At 40.2% G+C, this 19,541-nt stretch overlaps 1 protein-coding gene across 1 annotated transcript in view; it reads left to right on the top strand.

Annotated features, from left to right (window-relative positions):
• The window catches only part of LOC147692145 (NTPase KAP family P-loop domain-containing protein 1-like), a 273,140-nt gene extending 269,635 nt beyond the window's left edge, over positions 1 to 3,505 (top strand). Inside the window, exon 5 of the mRNA XM_086938444.1 lies at positions 2,456 to 3,505. Coding sequence (XP_086794570.1) covers positions 2,456 to 2,785 — 330 coding nt within the window. The 3' untranslated portion in view covers positions 2,786 to 3,505. The remainder of the gene's footprint in view (positions 1 to 2,455) is intronic.
• Positions 3,506 to 19,541: the final 16,036 nt, after the last annotated feature.

Genomic DNA, 19,541 nt, shown 5'->3' with positions numbered 1-19,541 from the left:
TTCCTGATTATGTTAATTTTGGAATGCAGGAAGGAGGTGCAAAGTGCGGTATGTTCTAGGGTACCAAATAGCACGTGGGTAGTATGTTAGGTGAGTTCTGGGTTAGTGCAGGTGGTTTCAGTTTTATTAGTCAAGAAGCTGTTGATGCTGGTAGCTTTCTCAACAAAGTGAGAGAGGATGGTTGAAGGGAGTGGGTTTGCTTTCATTTTTTGCTTCAGGAATGTCTCTAGTGCAGTGATAAGGATAAATGATGACTGTTTCTCTAGTAGCATGTGTACAACATTTTGCGCAGCACCACTTGATTATCTAGAGGACGGCTTTGGGGGACTGAATCACATTAACATGGCATTTCTTAGATTGGTTACTCTTATATCCAAGAAGATGTGTAGGATACGCTAGTTTAAGGATCCAGTCCACCAACATGATGCTTGTTTCAAAAGCCTCATTTGGAACAATGAAGAAGACTAATATTACTTTGATCAATTTAATACTTGGTGCCAACCCAAATAAACTCGGAGTCAGTTTTATGTTTCATATTCATTCTCAAATATGAAGGATAGCATATCTACAAACATGTGATCCTAGCATATTTGTGACCTCATTGTTTTGTCATTGGACTAGGTCCTGCTTGTGTGAGATGGCCTTATGGAATTTCATTCCTATGCCTTGCACCCTCCGGTTTATAGTAATGTATTACCCTTCCTGCATACAGGTATTCTTCATTTTATCAAGAATAATTTTTTGAAGAACCACCAATTGTGTTACAATCAAAGTAGCTCTGGTCAATATGTGGATCAGAAGTGTTTTTGTGTTGCACCAAATGGTCTTTATTTTGCAAAAAACTATGCAACTTTCTCAAAGATAATCTAATTGCCCAAGAAATTAGGAAAGAAATACTGGAAGACTGGGACCATTTTTCAGCTTTATTTCCTGAATGTAGGATTCTTCTAACTCCACCAGAACTCTGTAAACGCAGAGCTGTGGATTCATATAGTGTATTAGAACATTGGAATGTTGGGAGCTCCATTGCAGAGAATGGAGTGCTCCCTGCTTCTACGGGCCGGTAAAGGCCCGCAGATCAACATTCCAATGTTCTTCAAAGGCTTCTCGAAGCTTGAGGGGATTTATATCCCCTCGGGGTTTGAGAACCCTTTGTTTAATTTGTTAGAACATTCTGCCCTCTAGTGGCAGAATGTTCTAATAGCCTTATAGCCCTTCGTAGCAGGGCTATACTGGCTATTAAAGTCCCGCTGTCTCGTTAAAGTACCTCCCCTTCGGCTCGGGCCTTTAACGATTCAGCGGGCCTTTAATAGCCGGTATAGCCCGCTACGGTCTGCTTTAAGGCTATACTATTGTTTCTCAGCTGCTCAGGTGGCAACCGTTTATGACTAAAGAATCACTTACTAATCTGTGTTTCCAGCAACACAGTGCAAGAATAGTTAAAGCCTAGATGCAGACAAATGAGACTGAGACGACAACAATCTCCATAGACTCGAAATTACAAAATTCCACAACACACACAATCTACTTCGATAATTTCTTTATTCATTCAATAATAACATTATTTAATTCTGTATGCCAAGATGGTTTTGGGACTGCAATGCATGTTTCTGTGTAAGGCATTTGGGAAAGTTCCTCCATGAGCTGACGGGTACAGAATGCCAATGCATATTCTACGTTTTCTCTGCCATTAAGAGGATAAAATATTAATGGTGGGGAACTTGGAGAATAATTTTAAATTGTGGGGCTGAAAGTTTGCATTTTGTATGGATCGATTCAAGTTACTGGTTTAGTTTTATGTCTAAATATCGACTACAAAAACAGTATAGCCAAAAAATCGCTGACCCAACTATCAAGAAGGTAAGTGCAATAAGTAAATATAGATTTACTATTCTTAACTCTGCATCTACGTACCATGAAGATATGTATATCGTCAAGGTACATGTACATAGAGCCAACTAAATCTTGACTTACCAATATATACTTACTGTGTCGTTATTTTGACCCTCAATATTTTTACCACAATTTTGTGGTAGCACGATATTCTGGAGTAACTCTTAAGGTGGAATACCAATGATTCTGCTAAAGCCGTTTTTACTTTTCAAATCTATTGTTCGGTGATCATTTCTCACTATAGGGCTAACCACCATAGGAAATGAGGATACACAACTGTTTGTCATCTTCAATGATCTCTGCAAGTGATAAATCTAAAGTGTCCTTAGCCTTTTTCACCAGAACATTCTACAATCAACAATGACATATGTACAGTCCACTTTATGCCCCAAATGATGAACTAAATATTTTGAAATGAAGACCCTAATGCTATTAAACATAATGTGTATAGGATGTCATTTACAAATAGAGTAAAGGGGCCCTTAAGTGAACAGGGTATGATATGCTGGCTCTTTAGGAAACATCATGAATAAAAAAAAAATCTTTTGATTTTGTTTTTTAGATGGACAAACTGGGATTTAAAGAGGAACATGCACAAGTGTTCAAGAAGAGACTCAGGGAGCATAATTTGAATGGCCGTGCTCTTGTGTACAGCGACAACTGTGAAATTAAAGAGGCGCTAGGGATGGGACTCGGAGAATGGACCATCTTCAGCATGCGCTTCTTGGGTGCAGTGTCCCAAGTAACGCATCCTCCTACAGCCACGTCCTCTAACCCCTCATCTGGAAGACAGGAGCAAAATATCCTCAGATCCGGGTCACAGGAGAATGTTCTCAGAAGCAGCACACTGTCCCTGTCTCTGTCCAACGAACACCTCCTTGGAAAGAAATGAAGATTGCCTCTCATTCAGTGAATATGTATGCCATCTTGAAAACCCACAACACTCAAGAACACTGCTTTAATCACATGACTGATTGGTTGCAAGTGTTACCAAAGCTTCACAGCACGTGCAGAGGATTACCTCATTTACAATTGGTGCAAGACAAATGTTACCATTTTATGCACATGACAATGTGATTTCCTTCTGAAACTAATTGAAGCTGTACTGCTATGGTGAGGTAAAGCGTGCAATTTAGTGCACAAAAGACATCTGATGAACCTTCTCTAACTCCAATCAAAATTCTACATACTATTACAGTTTAATGGCAGCTTTGTGAGAAGCTAAAACAGGTACCTCTAACTGATGTTTATCAAAAGCATGCATTCTGTCTTTTGGAGATTCCTCAGCTTGTTTTCAAGTTTGTTCTCTGTTCTGAAAGAAAAGTAACAACACCCTTGTAAAATAAATTCAGATTGAATTTACAAATAAAAATGTTGCAAAAATATTGGGGGCCAGAAGACTATCACTTACCAAGAACATAAGTTAATGCAGAATAACATTATTTTACTAATCTTAACACCAACTAACGCACATTGGGCTTGATATATCCTTGTGCAGGTCACAAACAATGGGTAAAAATTGTGCACCAACTTTTTTTGATCTGCCTACCATTATGTCATGCAACTGATGTAATAATCAATCGCATAGCTAAATAAATATTTACAGGAACTCGCAAACCTTCCTTCTTCAATAATATCAATGATGAAAAGTGCGGCCTACTACAAAATGCTACAAATGCATGGATGGAGGTCATCAAGGTAGAGGACACATTGATACATATAACAGTTACTACCATATAGAAAGGGGTGTTGGCCCTTTCATCCCTCTTTCTATCTGCCATTAATATTAGTTTGCAGCCCCCTTTTTGGGACCTATTGTTCGCTGGCATCAATTTCATAGTGCTTTGAACCTCCGGCTGGGTTATTTTGCTGCGCTTGCAAGTTCTGATTGACTTCTTCGCAACAATGACGTTGGTCCCTACATTGCATTGACCACGCCACTTTTGGATCGTATATTAGAACCACATTGACCCTCATTGTGGATTCGCGCAGCTTTGGATTAGCACGTGCTGGGTTCATCTGTAATATTATTGTGTTTTCTTGCCCTGACGAAGTCCCCTTGGGGACAAAACGCGTTGGCTGAGGCCTTTTAAAGATTACTAAACAATAAAGGAACTTTTTCTACTCAATTACATGTGCTACGGACTTCTCTTTTTTTGGTGCACCATCCTACATTCATTCAATTTCATAGTGCAAAAACTAGAATTCTGCAAGAGCAGTTGGGCGAAATTCATCAATTGCCATTTTCTGCATATATATCTCGGCAATTAATAATTTAATAGATGGATTTCGTATTGCTTGAGAAGCTTGTATCGAATATATTTATTTATATAGATATAATATGGATATCTGCAACAGTAAACAGGATTTCAAGAAAGATAAACATAGGGCAGATGTTTTAACATTGTATGCTTCTGTCATTCATACCGAACAACTATTATTTAATTATTTAATGTTAACAATCGTTCATTGGGGTCTTTTTTAAGGCTGGCTAGAGCCATATGTCCCAGATTTCCTGAAAATACACCGAAAGAGTGAATTTTTGCAGCAGCAGAACTGGCAAAATAGAAATCGTTTCAGCATCTTTATTCAGTTGAACCTTTCTAAAGGCAGGAGTCTAAATGTGGCTAAACTGGACCATTGGGTCCATCAGATTGTTCACTGAAATGTCCATTAAACAAAATTGATTTGTTCTACTTGAAGCCTGATAACGTCAAGATAACTATGGCTCTGAAGAATGGAAAAAGAAAGGATAAGCTATCAGACAACCCCCATTCCTTTTTTTCCAGCCCAACTTTCTTGATGACACATTAGTGCTGCTGCTCTCCTCTGTGGACGGGCTCCACGACCCTCTCCCTGCCACCTGAGGAACCTGCTAACAGTTCTCAATAACCACTTTCGCACACAATTTCAATTCATTTTCAGTACAATTTGGATGCATTCAACTATCAGTTAAACACTCCTGGATGAGAAACTATATACCATTACACCAAAACGTTCTTTTGTGCAGACTTTTATAAACAACTTTATTGGTTTTTAAAACAGAAAATATCAGCAATATTTAAATACAGTGTATCACAGCATTTGTCTGACATTACCATTTGACATATACGGGGGAGATGATTTTGCTGTACTTCGTCCCCTATATCCCACACAGTGCACAAAGTTCTGAAAGGAATAGGCTCACTCTATCAACCCCAGTAATTTGCCCCAAACTTTACGATATTTAGCTGGACACCCTCTGGCTTCGAACAACGGTTTCTCTTGTACTTCGCACCAGTCTACACCTCTGCGCTATTTCGTTATGCCAGGTGGTTTTGGATTTACTGACTACACTTTTACAAGAGCCCAGTCCTCTGATCCGTTTGTAACATTAATTCAAATAAAATAAAATTCATACTCTTAATTTCCACTTTCTGTCAAACATTAGTTATTCATATAACAGCAAAATCATTTTATTAATACTAGCCCTAGTTCTAGGTTCTACATTGTCTATTCATCAAGAGCAATAATAAAACATCTATATGATAAAAGGAAATGTAAACGGATCCTCTGTGAAGTTCTAGTATTTACAAAAGGCACCTGTTCAGTCTGAGTCCACACCCCCTCAGGTATAGTGTGCCATGTGCAGAAACCTTCATTATAAAGCATCCATCAAACATACTTACCTTTATCTTCTGCTTTAAAAATTGTATTAAATCACAACATGCATCTCAGAATGTCATAGGTGTTTTGTGTCTAGGAGGAATGTGTTTATCACAAACATACTACAATAAGATATATCACAAAAATACATATCAACCTGTTTAAAGAAAACTTGAAGTGTTGCAATTCATTAAGGCTGTGGGTGGTAAAGCATTACCGAAATTAATCCACCAATATTCTTGCCTTAACAATAACGTAGTTATTTCTCCTCCTCTCATTGGTTACACAGCATTTTCAATAAAGTGGAATCTCTGCTGAGATATATTTTGTCTTTCCTTGATAAAGTATCTGTCAAGCACTCGACCTGGTGTCCCAGACTCTAATTGATGATCTACGTTCTACAATGTATTGTTAAACTTTGCATGATGTCTGCCCGATATCCTTTATTGCACAGGTACTTCAACGTATAGATTATCCACCCACTTTCAAATATAGTGTTATACCTCAGAGTTTGTTGCCATTCTGTGGGTTGATTAATATTGCCCTTTTTTCTGTTGCTTCAGAAAAACCAATTTAAACAAGATTATATTATTAATTTTCTATCCAGTGTTATTTGTTTACTAGATTCACCTGAGTATCCAGTTTTAATTAGTCTACCTCTTGGAATTGTTTTTTTAGCCAACACCTCGTACGGTATTTGACTACACATATTTTGCAAAATGGGATTAACATATTGAATCTAATGTTATTAAAACGAGTTACTTTCATTGACTTTCTACTATGTGGAGTAATTAATTTTCTTCTGTCTGCTGTGTCTTCCAGTTTTTCACTTGTCAAAGTTTCATGTTTGTGATGTTCAACATTTTCTTTTTAGCTTACACATTTGCAGCGAATACTTTGCTGCCAGATACTTTTCAAGCACTTCACACTCTCTAATGATATAATTGTGGATGCCCCTTCCTAATATTTTAAGTCTCAGCTGTTGACTGAATAGCAAGTTCTCAATAACACCCTGCAAGTGGAAATTAGCAGTCAAAAGCACATTATTTCTGTCTGTACACTGGACACAAAGACAACTCTTGAATAATGAATTGTTTAAAGTAATTTTCATATTCAAGACGCATACTCCTGGATTTCCAACTTAGGGAATCTAGTTAATTGAACGACAACATTTAGTTATTCCAACTGATCAATCTGTTGCTGTTCTGATACCAAAGATGTCAACAATAAAATGCCCATATACACATAATTTTGTTTTCCTAACTTTGATATGTTTCGTTTTAAAAATGCATCCATAAACAAATTGACATTACTTGGGGACATGTTGGTGACTATCGAGGCACTTGCTGTTTAAAGAACAAAGTATTCTAAAAGCTAAAGTAACTAAGTCAAAATAAAATGAATACATTTCCACAAAAACACTGATTCTGATTCTTAGCAAAATGTCCTTATTGACTGCTAGATCTTCAATATGTACAATGCTTTACTAAAGGTTGGTCACATCACACATGAATAGAATTGCATTGTCCTGACGCTCACTATTCATCTTGTTATTTCATCAAGTCAGTAGTGTCTTTCAACAAAGTGGGTACACATTTTCAGCAGTTTCTATAACTTGGTGACATCACTTTTAGAAGCCAAATTGGGACTTGGGGCAGATCCCTTTTATCTTACTGAGCCCTATCCCAGGCAATCCTGGATCCTGAAGTCCACAGGGCAAATATGTGAAATTAGAATATATCTCCAAAACAAGCTCCTTTACTCAACATGCTACACTCCAGCTATGGATTCTGGACACGTGAGGCAAGTAAGCATTAACGCACACTTCACACAACTCTCCTGCTATCCCATTGGAGTTGGTGACATCTGTCCTTTGGGTTTTCAGCACACAGCCCTGGAAGTGTAAAAAACAAGTAACAAAACATTCAGATTTCGTCTTCTTAGAAAATCGAATATTCTTCATCAGGCAGATTTTGTAATTTATCATAGTCCCAAATCTAATCGCCAATCAGAAAATCCCTGATTTGTAACATTGCTGCTTTTACCTGTTCTACAGACAATGTATATTTGTTTATTGTGGTGTCACATGGTACCCTGAGCAAAAACATATTTTGAGCAATGTGTGATGACCCTGGATGTTTTGCAATTTCATTTGTTTTCTCGCATCCCATAGCCATAATTGGAGTTAAATCTTTTTTTTTTTAAATTTAGGGTGTGCAAATTAATAGGCATGTCCTACTTATATATCTGGCTGTGAAATAAAGACAAGACAGACATCCTAGTGCAACTCAAGTATTTTTCTGTACATGCAGTTCCTAACCTTGCATTCTGTAGGGACAAACAGAACAATAGAACGTTGGAAAGGCCACCAGCATTTCTTAGCACTGTACATCAGCAACTTCCAACGTTATGTATAACCTTTGGATTTAAGCATATCTCTACTTTTTCTTTTCTTGTCCGAGTGTTTGTAAGATGCGTATATCACAGATCTGTTTCATTATAAACTATAACAAAGATTCACCGTTTTCTGGTTCTTGAATCCATTAATTTTCCATGATAAAAGTGCCTTTTCTTTATTAGCCATTGATTTCCCTCAACTGCATTTTCGGTATTGATCTATTCACTCTGTATTTTTTTCATTTTCTAATATGATAAAATATTTTTATGTATGTCCGGGATGATCCAACTTCGTATCCAAAGGGAAGTCCACATTTCTTCTGCATACCGTATTCCAAACCCTATTTTCAGCCGCTTCAACACAAATACTGTTCATGTGAGATACTTGTGGCACAGATATCTCATAGCCAAGTCTACACACTAACATAAACTGAACAAATGCATGCAAAAGAGAAGTGCACAAGTAAATGACTGAGACCACAACAATTTGTTTGAAGAAAGTTATGTTGCTGGTTTATTTGGTGCAGTAATGGGTTAGCTTACCAGCAATCCGAGGGCAGCCAGTGATAGGACTTAAGCTGGCTACCCACCTAATTAGCCAAAGCATACCAAGAATACACGATATGTGGTGCTGAACCTTTGGGGGATTACCTCACATCTGAACACCATGGTCCAGGGAAAATACCTCATGCCCAGAGCTGCAGTGTTACCAGGCAAGCCCCCAGGTGTCAGGCTTACAACTGCCTGCGGGAATAATGGGATGCCGTCGCTTTCATCCTGGGGCCCTGTAGTAAGGACTCCCGGGGTAGGACCTGGTGCAGCCTCTGCTTGTCATTTTGGCAAGCCGGCTTGGGTACAGCCCCGGTAGTGACTTCACTTAGGAGGTGGCGCCACCTTCTCAGGTGCAAAGACTCCACCCTCCACCGCCAAGCACTGAAGAGGCTGAAACAGGGGGGTTATAGCGGCTGGTGGGGCTGTGCTACATGTACCGGCTGGAAAGGCTGTGCTAAGGAGCTGCCTGGCCAATTGCCCCCCTCGTGCAACACAGGCAACGTTATTTACCTTGTATAGATGTATGAAATGCTACTTGTAGAGAGGGCACACTACTGGGACGCAAAGAATAGCAGGTAACTGCCCAAGGTACAAATTAGATCACTTATAATGAGACAGGTGTAAATGATTCTAATTTGATAATTCTCCTTGAAGAAAAGTATTGTCAGCATCTTCTTGAATTTCATTAGAGTCGGAGCAATCCTAAATGCTGATTGAGATGTTATTTTACTTCCGTGGTGAATATAGGTAGAAAGGCTGCCTTATGTGTTTTTCCTTTTGTGCATTTCTTGGTCTCTAGTCAGGTGATGTCATGGCTCCTGGTGTGGTGTTGCTCACCTGAGATGCTTAATTTCTTTATCATGTCCACCAGGGTTTCATTTCCAACCATCTTCCTGCCCTGGGGGTTTTCTTCTGAACCACTAGTTTTAGCCTCACTAATGAGCACTGGAAACACTGGCTTACTACTTTCGCTTGCATTCCCCCTCAATCAAGATCACTGTCTATTATATAAAAGATTTGATTATCTTGAGTTGAACTACAAACCTTTTCTTGACTGACTAATTTATTGAAATGTTCTCATTAATTGCCTGAATTGCCATATATGCTTATAAATAAATAATAAATACTCGAATTTGTAGAGCAAAGCTAATCACCCGTGAGCGTATCCAGACATGTCCGCAGGCACATGAAGATTCAGTGATTTGCCCAGAATCACAGGATGTTGAGCAGGTGCTGAGACTCGAATCTGGATCCCCAGCTCCAAAATCGGCAGCTCTTGCTGTTATGCCACATCCTCTCTTAAGATCTGAGTGGATCATAAATGTAAACTCTTCCTGCTGAATATATTTTCCTTGATATTAAGTTGACTACGCCATTCACTAGTTGCGGAACTTAAAAGTTTAGTAGACTCACTCTGGGTTTATTCATAGTCAGTGGGTAAGTGCCGGTATCCTGTGCATTGTTGAATTTCCTTCCCAGATCTATTCCCACTTAGCATCCACTTCCTAGAGGATGTCCCAAATCCTTAAATTATGTTTCCTATGTGACTTTCCTGTTCTTTTATCCTAGACTGTAAATGCACAAAAGACTGTTCACTTGATCTCACTTTATTCTATTAGACGATTCTGTTTTTCGACGCTTCTTGTTCTCTGTCTTCCAAACTCAAGCTCTGATTAGTAATATATTTTCTGTAAAATACTAATGGCTTTTACCGGCTCCTTAAAATTATGTTCAGCCATATTAAGCATTGTTATTTTTTTTATTTTCTGTAAGTAAGCTGGGGCCTTTTCAGCCCATTTATCTCCTTCTACTTTCGCTATTACATCCTTCTCTGGTAGTCTCTTCTCTTGGTTTTCAGATTTATCATCATTTTCCTTCCTGTTTGTAGAGGCTCCAACCTTGCTTACACTTGAACACCTTGCTATGAATATGGTTACGTGCCTTCTCGATTTCTAGTACCATGTTGATGCCAACGCTGTTCTGTACAGGTATTTCACTCCCATTCCTTCTCTTTCACACACTTCTGGTCTTGCAATTTAGTCTTTCTTCCATTTTCTGACTAGGCTTATTCATTGTTCTCCTTTTTGTTGAAGTGCTACAATTTCTTCCCACATTATATGCCAAACTGTGTATTATTGACTGTGTCCTTGGTAGAATCTTAATTTTCCTCTGATGCATTTATCTGCCTGCTTTGATCTTAGATTCCTTGTTGGTCTTTACAGCTCTTGATGAGCCAGTTCCTTGCATGTAATAAGAAGCAGCTTCATCAGAAATGGACATTGCTATGAATGCTTTTCTCCTCTCACCTGATACAGTCTCCTCTCTGTTGGTCTGACCGGACTATAACAGCCATCATCAGAGTTTGAGCTACCTTCTCGAATTATGAGATTTCTCCATTCTAGGGGTTCTTTACTTTGGTGTTTTCAAACAAATAGCCTGTAGAAATGATGAAGTTTTGTCTAGTCACAGCTCTTTTCACTAGGTGCCAAGTAAATAGTTCCTCTTCCTCTCCTTCCTCTACAGAAGCTCTTCTTGTAGAGTGCCCACGAATGACTCTTTAGGTCAAAGGTCACAAGTATTCTGTTTGAATTATCGACCTGAAACAATAATGAATCAACAATATCAATTACCACTATACGGCTGTTTATATGGTAGCCGGGGTTGCACTCCCAAATGGAAACCTCAGGTGAGCTACTGCTTCAGCTGATCACAAATGCTCCAGTGTTTTCGCATCCGGATTTACAGGTGTGGGACCACCAGGCCTCATTTTGACAGACAGGAAAGTCAGCTGCTGATATCATGTACAGGTCAGCTATGGGCAGACCATAGCTGACCTGGGCAGAGACAGTGAGCACAGCCTGGCCTCCGCCCGATCCCTACAGCATGAGGAGGGGAGTCGTTTATGCTCTTTTAACCCCCGCCCTCCCAGATATCACCACCTTGGCAGCATCAGCCCTTGGCCATGCACAGAGGAGCAGGACTGAACAGGGCAAGTTGATGTGCAGGCAGGTAAGATGGGGGAACAGACTGCGCTCTCTTCAGTGGAGACCTGTAACAGCCTGCCTCCCCCTTGTACCCTCAGCAGCCACCTCCCATCTCAAATGCCTCTCTGAAGCTGCCCCACCCGTATACCACTACTTAAAATGGGTGGTAAATGGGTACTTTTTTTAGGTCCTGTATGTGTTCTTCCCATAAGGGAAAAAATGTGCAGATTTGAAACAAATATTCCAGGATCTGCATGTTATTCCTCATTCTGGAAGGATGAACTTGGAATTTCTCATTTTAGTTGGGGGACACCATTCGTGAACAGTATTCCCATCCCATACAGTATCCCTTCATCTGAAAAATACGCATTCATGATAGGAAACTATGATCTAGGTAAGTAAAGTGGAGCTAAAAGCAGTAAATCTGAATCAGCGTAACAGCGAGCCAATGCAACAATCGCACCTCCCTCATTATTCCAAAATAATTCAAATCTATAACGAACAAAGTAACGTTGCGTACACATCCACTGCACCTGCGGTTTCAAAAGGTACGACCCCAAAAGGTCAGAAAATGTTAACATATATACAAGAAGTGCACCGCATAATCAGTATTTCGCAAATGTTAGTCCAATGTTTTCAATTGACATCCAAGGTAATCTTTATTTTTCTTAAGAATGGAACAGAACAGCCAACCCGTTTCGTTCAATACATGTGAACTTCATCAGGGCTCTAAAACATTCAAATTCGTATAGTATAAAACCACAGAAATACAACATGAAATCACATGACAATTAAAAACAACATATACATATCCTTCAAAATATATATACAAAACCACAGGAAAAAAGAAGAGGATAGAGTGAAAAAATAATAAAACACAACATACAAACACATTCGCTCATAGTTAATCATAAACATTTTCTACTAGAGCCAAGCAACATGTATTGGTTAGAAACATTTGGAGAGCAAAACCTAGTAAGGCTTTATTGGTAATTATGTCCAAGAACAAAATGTACTCTATTTCATCGTAACTACATTAGTGAGGTCTTGGTTCACCTATTGTTCTGACTTCAAATAATACTAATCAATTTTACTGGTGATGTGAATGTTACCAGGATACCAATTATCTCTGTGCAGTGTTAAGAACATAATCTACGGGAGTAGTAGGGAAGTGTGGACACAACATGAAGAGAAAAAAAAGGGGCAAGAGTATAATCTACACACGGTGCGATAATTAAGGAAACTGTGGGCACGACATGAGGGGGGTGGGAGGAAGGGGCAAAAATATACAATACATTTTGACTTTAAAGATATTTGTGTTAGGAAAAAAGCGAGCTAGAAATCAACATTTTTTGTCAGTGTAAATTTCCGGGGCCTCATTTATGAGGCTGTGCGTCACTTTTACGCCGCCGGTGCGTCACTTTTTGTGACTCACCCGTGGCGTGAAAAATGTGCCTTGTTGCGCCATATTTACAAAGTGACGCATCTAGGTAGATGCGTCACTTTGTAAACCCCTGCGCCACATTATACCTGCACCAGGTGTAATGTATGCAAGGGGGGCGTATTGACGCTAGGAAGGGTCGTAGAAGTGACGCAGTGAAATCTATGAGATTTCACTGCGTCACTTTTAGGACGCTGTTGCGTCAAAATCTTGCGCCTGCCTCACAGCAGGCATAAGACTGACGCAGGCCCTTTCAAATGGGGCTTGCCCCATGTGAAAGAACGCATTGCTGGAGTTGCGTCACTTTTGTGAAACACTCCAGCAATGCGTCACTTTTGCACTTAAAGATACGTCAGAAATACTGAAGTATCTGTAACTCCTTGTGACATGATGCGTCATACATTAAATATGACGCATCAGGAATGTCGCAAGGAGTGCGCACTGAGAAGTGACGCATCGCTGCTTTCACGCAGCGATGCGTCATGTCTCATAAATGAGGCCCCCGGTATTTATATTGGACTTCAATTCATCGGGTCCCTATATGTTTGTGGACGACTATGTTTCTTCATCATTGTTGTACATAGTGGCGAAAATTCACCTACAAATAATTGTTTTTAAAAATTCATTTAAACGCTTTCCTTAGTGCAGAGTTGTACAAGATAATTGAAATGTTTAATCATTTCTAAATAAAAAAGGTTCGCACAAGTAAGTGTTTATTGAAATATCCACAAAGAGTGTTTACGTGCACAACTCTTTAGATAAAAGAGCAATATGCTAAATGACAAACCACTGCCCTAACAGCTATTACATTTATGAAACTGGTCATCGAAGACCCTTGTTTAGAAACAATGACATTAAACCAGTGATAGTAGCCTCGGGTGTTTCCCGAATCGTTTATTTCATCGACCTATGTTGCTTAATGTTAATTGCCCAAAATGGTACCCAAAGTGTGAATCGTACAAAGTGCTAAAAGAGATATGTAATGCTACCATGCCAAGTTACGATTTATAGTGGAATATAGGCCAACACATTGTTTCATGTTATTGTACTCTTCACAAAGTATTTACCTGTTACAATAAAGCTAGCATGCGATTTACGTTAGAATCGTGCAAAGTACAAAACAAGAAAAGTGTATACGTGTTGCCACCATGCTAAATTAAACTTATGCCAGATGATAGGCCTTAAGGGTGTTGCGTATAACCGTGAAACCATGCACCACGCATTCACATTTTTACAATAGAACTATCGTACGGTTTAGATTAAAGTCGTGGATATGGCAAAAAGATGCGTAACCATCATTTGTTTAATCGAATGAAAAAAAATCGGTATTGTGGCAATAAGACAATGCAGTTCATCCGGACGGTAACGCCATGCACCCAGTGGTTGAAGTGGGCAGGATCGGCAGAGCACGGTGTGCCCCTACTTCTTTAATCCTAAAGATTCCGTCCCCCTACTTTTATATTTTTGAAAATGCGTCCCAGGACGCAAGAAATTGCCAACGCCTATAGCTAAAGCTCGGCGTTCCTGGGGTTCGTAAGGGAGAAGTAACAGGACTCTGTCTTGTAGTTCTTGCCCAGAGAAGACAAAGACAGTGTCCACTTCCGCTCCGCCTCTTCAGCTGCCCCCACCCCTTTCCTTCTTACCTCTCTTTCTGTCAAGCAGCTCTTCTCTTACTGAAAACCTTGACTTCAAGAGGAGGTTCTCACTCTTTTTCCTCTCCTTGCTTTTATGTGCTCCCTTGTGAAATGGATCCCAAAAAAATAGAAAAACACTTTTGGTGGAAATTTCGTATTTTTCTGACATTTTAATTCCAAAGTGCTGCATCGGGAATAAAAGGTTAAAAATATGAAAAATAAATAAATAACTAAATAAAGTAAGAGAGTGGTAGCAAACTAGCCAGATTGATTTTATGCACACTCAAACACATCTGCGCCACTTTTACAGAGTTTGCCAGTGAAGCGCTATTTTTGTTTTCTTGTCTTTGTTTTCCATGGGCTTGGAACTAGTGCACCAATTCTGGAGGTACTGCAATGTGTGGATTTGAAAGCAAAATGTGTACTCTGCATCCAGGGAGGTGGAATTTTTACCATACTGCTTACATTTTGTAAGGATATAAGCAATGGACATTGAAATGGGTCAATGCAGGACCCTGTAGTCATGTCCTTAACTTTTCAGGCAAAAGCACTCACTGATTTCTGAATAGGGAGTATAAAAAACGTTAAGGTAACCATGTTGTTAATGCTTACATTTCACATGGTTAGCTCAGTTTTGCATTCCCTATGAGTGTTTGCTTTTCCAGGATGTTGTTACTTTTTTTAGGCCGCATAATGCTCTTGTCTAGTGCGTAATTTAAATTAAGCCGAATTCAGGTGTTTATAGCCAGCAAAAGTTGGGTTGTAGTCGAAGGCAGTGTGAGTTTTTCTCAGTGGGGCAGTATGGTTTTCAGTGGGGGAGAGGATGTGGCACTATGGCAGAGCTGCTGAATATGGAACTGCGGAACCAGGTTCAGCCTTAATAACCAGTCCACCAGCCCACTCTCCTGAGAGAGCACAACCCCATGCTAGACGTGAGAAGGCTTTGCAAGACCTTAGAAGCCCTGGTGTCGAGGCACCCGCAGGTGGATCCAAACATGCCAAGTGTAGGTTAACTTTTAAGGCTTGTCCACCACTATCCATACTGAAGTTCACCTCCAGTCTTGTGGGCAGGCCTATGAAGCAGCACACCCTAGAACAACAGTGACCCTGTCACTGAGGTCACAGGACCCTTGAGGAGGGCCAGCTCTAGGGCGGTGCAACCAGTGTGACCGCACCAGGTGCTGACTTTAGGTCGAGGCATCATGTTTGCAAGTATATTATGGTTTTAAAAGTGCTTGCTGCCTCCTTCCTGGCCTCCAGCAATTTTCGGCAACAATAAAAATGTCATGATGACTCTGGTGATTAATGTTCTTCCTAGAGAGAGATCAGAATTTTGTCTAGTGGAAGATTTGACTCATGAAAAGGTAGCTCAGAGGGTTAATGTACCTGCTGCAAAGAACATGTACCATGCAGATCACGAAGTGTGCATAATGTTAATAGGTCAGTGGGCTACTGGTTTTGTCAGAGAGATCCTTTTGTTACTTGCAGTTTATAACTTAACATTCTAACATAGGACAGTGAGCTAATAACTATCATCCAAGAGCTGCATACAAACTGCAAGGTATAAATTGGAGCGTTATGTTTTCCCCCAGTCTTTGATTATCCTGATGTTGCAAAAAGTGTTCTTTTGGACAGAAATCAATTATGATTATTAAAGAGAACCTCCAACCATGGTATTACGTTTTAATTTCTGAGTTTGCATTTCTCCAGAACAATCACTATTAAACCAAATGTCCTACTAGCATGGTTGTCATGTGACTCCTCCACCCTGTAGTCCTTAGTCTTATGTAACATTTTCTATACAGATATTCACATACATATTGATTGTCTTTGTGTAATGTGTGTGATGTAAAGTGCTCCGACACCCTACGATGGTATGAGTGGCGCTGTAAATCGAATTAAATGCATCTGAGAGTGAGTGTGGTTATGGAGACTTGAGGGGCACTGTTAAAGGGTGCTGGTGAGGGAATTCATGGCAGAGGTGGTCATTGGGGGGCACTAACAAACATTAATGCACAGAGTACCACCAGTGCTAAAGCCGGTACTGCCCTTGAGGCCAGTCTGCCTCACCCATAGGTACCTCCATTGGCCTTGTTTCAGCAGTAGTAGCTGCAACTTACCAGGGATTGGCAATGCAAGATTAGCACACACACCAAACTAAGTTCGCAAACTTCACAGTCTCTCTGCTTCATTCACAAGCACTTTTAACATGTGCTGCCTGCTGTGGGGCCACTGGAATTATCTATGCAGCAAAGGAGGACAAAATTATGCATTGACAAAAGGCTGCAGCATAATGCAGTATATTTTCTGATATTTTATTATTTTGACTTGTGTACACATGCTAACAGTCTCTGGAAAGATGTTGTCTTATCATGTTAACACTTACCAGTGTTAAATACAAATGCAGCAGTGAGAAAGGTAATCAGACAACCTTTGCAATAGGCCATCCACTTCAGAGCAACACAAGTCACATTTTTATTAACTTTTGATACGTTTGAGCAACAAACAATTTATTAGTATAAATGGTCAGATCATGCAGCAGATCTTGTATTATGGGGCTAATACGGCAGAGCCATAATTATATAGAAAACATTTGCAAACTAGGATATTTTGCCATTCATGTTTGGACTGCTGTTGTGGGAGAAGTGCTGATGACAGAAATCCAGGGCTCGGAGACAAATGGCTAGAGTTTCCACATGTTATCCTATTTGGGATATTATGTGATTAGAAGCATATCCCACTTTGTGAATATATTTTAATGTCGATAACTCATTATAACCTTAAATAATCATGTGTATCCATTGGTTGATTAAACTGGGCAGTAAAATACCAAACAATTACTAAAAATTGAGATGTTTGCGCATTCTGGCCAAACATCTGGCTCTGCTCAGTGATCCAATCCTTGGGTTCTTCCCATTCCCTGATTCTCCACCCACAGTTCCCCTACTTTTTTTCCCCCACTTCGACCACTGGCTAGCGTACGATTAGACCTCACATGGAGGTCTTACCATGATATGTGCCATTTTCCATCTACGGAACCGGCTTCTCCCTGTGAGTACACTTCCTGTTAGGCCCGTCTTCATGTATGCATATACGTAATGTCGCGTTCATGTGATAAACATCAAGTTTCTCAAAGGGATACTACTAGGGAACAGGAATTGGCCTGTTGTGTACAAACATGGCCAAAATGCTTCCCAGTTCTTTTTGACATAAAAAGAAATGCTACTAGAAAAATAAATTCCCTATTGTACATGAGGATGGACAGTGTGCTGGCCAGTACCTTTTATTTGACCAAATATATACCAATACCATTTCTAAATGAAGGATGTAGGAGAGTAGGGTCTGCTTCCTATGGTTACCCCCACTTTTTGCTGTGATTCTCTGGTTTTTCGACTTCAGTGTGGCTGTGGACCTGCTAATCAGGCCCACAGCCCAGCTGTTCTCTCTCTAAATAATACTGTGTACTTTAGGTACATACCAGATTGGTTACAGGGTCACCCTTGTGAGCCCCTGTATAGTGTACCATAGGTACCCAGGGCATAGGTGTACCCTAGGCCTACCAGGGGCTGCAGCATGAAATGTGCCACGCCTGGTTTACCTTCCAAACTGACACCACAGGTCTGTTCACACAGCCTGGGTAAGGTGGGGCAATCACCCCTTACTTAGATATAATATACCTATATCTATATACATATATAGACACATATACACCTATGAGTCACTCCTATGGCAGGCCTTGACAATCCTGAAGGCAGAGTGCTTGGCTTTATCTGAGAGGGTGCCTAGCATGATCTGAGCCGCTCTGCAGCTTTCGTAACCATCTCCTTATAGTGTTCTATGATATAGCCATACCATATACTCTTAAGTGCATTATAATCCTTGTGGTTAATGCCGCCCTGGTCACTGACTAGTGGCTCAGACTCTGTCTCCTCTGCTTTCAGGTTCTTCAGATCTTTGATCCACCCGGACACTTTTCCTCTGGTCGCTTGCAGCACTTCTTTGCAGATCTCCATTGAAATTGACGACAAAACCCGACACCAAAAGACACCTTTGCACCCGGCTTCTGTGGGTGAGGTAACACGAGTACTCTGGTAGTCTCTAGGGTATTGGCCCTCCTAGTGTCTAAGTCTAAAAGGGTTCCAACGTAGTTCAGTTAGAAGTGTCCTTAAATTATAAAATTGTAACTTGTTTGTTCCACATAGAAAGTCAATGGTAACCCGCGGCTGTGTTTAGACACTGCACACATCTCCCCTGGGCCTCCTAACCTTTGGTTGACCTGAGTAGCCCCAGCGATTCCACAGGCCCCAGGCCTGCTTTCTATTCCTCACGTGGTTCTTATACCACTATTTTAGTTTATAGTTTGTGAGGCCCCTAGGGCAAAACGTATCCTGTGCAACTTATTGTATGCTAATTAAGTTCCTTGTATTGTACTTTTACCTCTGACCTCATAAACAGTCCAGAGGGGTTGTGTTTGAAATAAATACATATATATTTTATATATACCTTGTGTGGTGGGCTTTCATTCGGTACTCAAGAGATTATAATTGGTAAAACAACTAGCTTAATTCCCTCTCTGAAGTCTTAGCCGGAAGACTGCTTGCCATTGCTACCCCTAGCCTAGGATAGCTTTCTATAAGGTTAACTTTACAACCACCATCAATAAGGGTCGGTTAGACTGGTGCAAGGTGCCCACTAGAACTAGTGGACATCATATACCAGATAACTTCTCACATTGGTGTGCAGCGGATGGGATAAGAGCTTGCATTGTTTTACCCAATAATCTTGAGAATATCATATGAAAAATCACATTGAGGTACCTGTAGGTACATATGAATCAAGACTTAGAATACATATGTTCTACTGAACTTAGCAGTTGTAGGTGGTAAGGGCTTAGCACACCCTGACTGCAACTTCTAGAGAGGTTCTAGCAGGAAACAAGTAGTATAGGTAGGTGCACACACCACACCTCACTAGTCATGGCTTTAAGGACAGGAG

The sequence above is a fragment of the Lissotriton vulgaris genome, chromosome 9 (genome assembly GCF_964263255.1).
Source record: "Lissotriton vulgaris chromosome 9, aLisVul1.2, whole genome shotgun sequence".
Classification (NCBI taxonomy): Eukaryota; Metazoa; Chordata; class Amphibia; order Caudata; family Salamandridae; genus Lissotriton; species Lissotriton vulgaris.
Note: the sequence above shows the minus strand (reverse complement) of the source record. Positions and strands in the feature narration are given on the sequence as shown.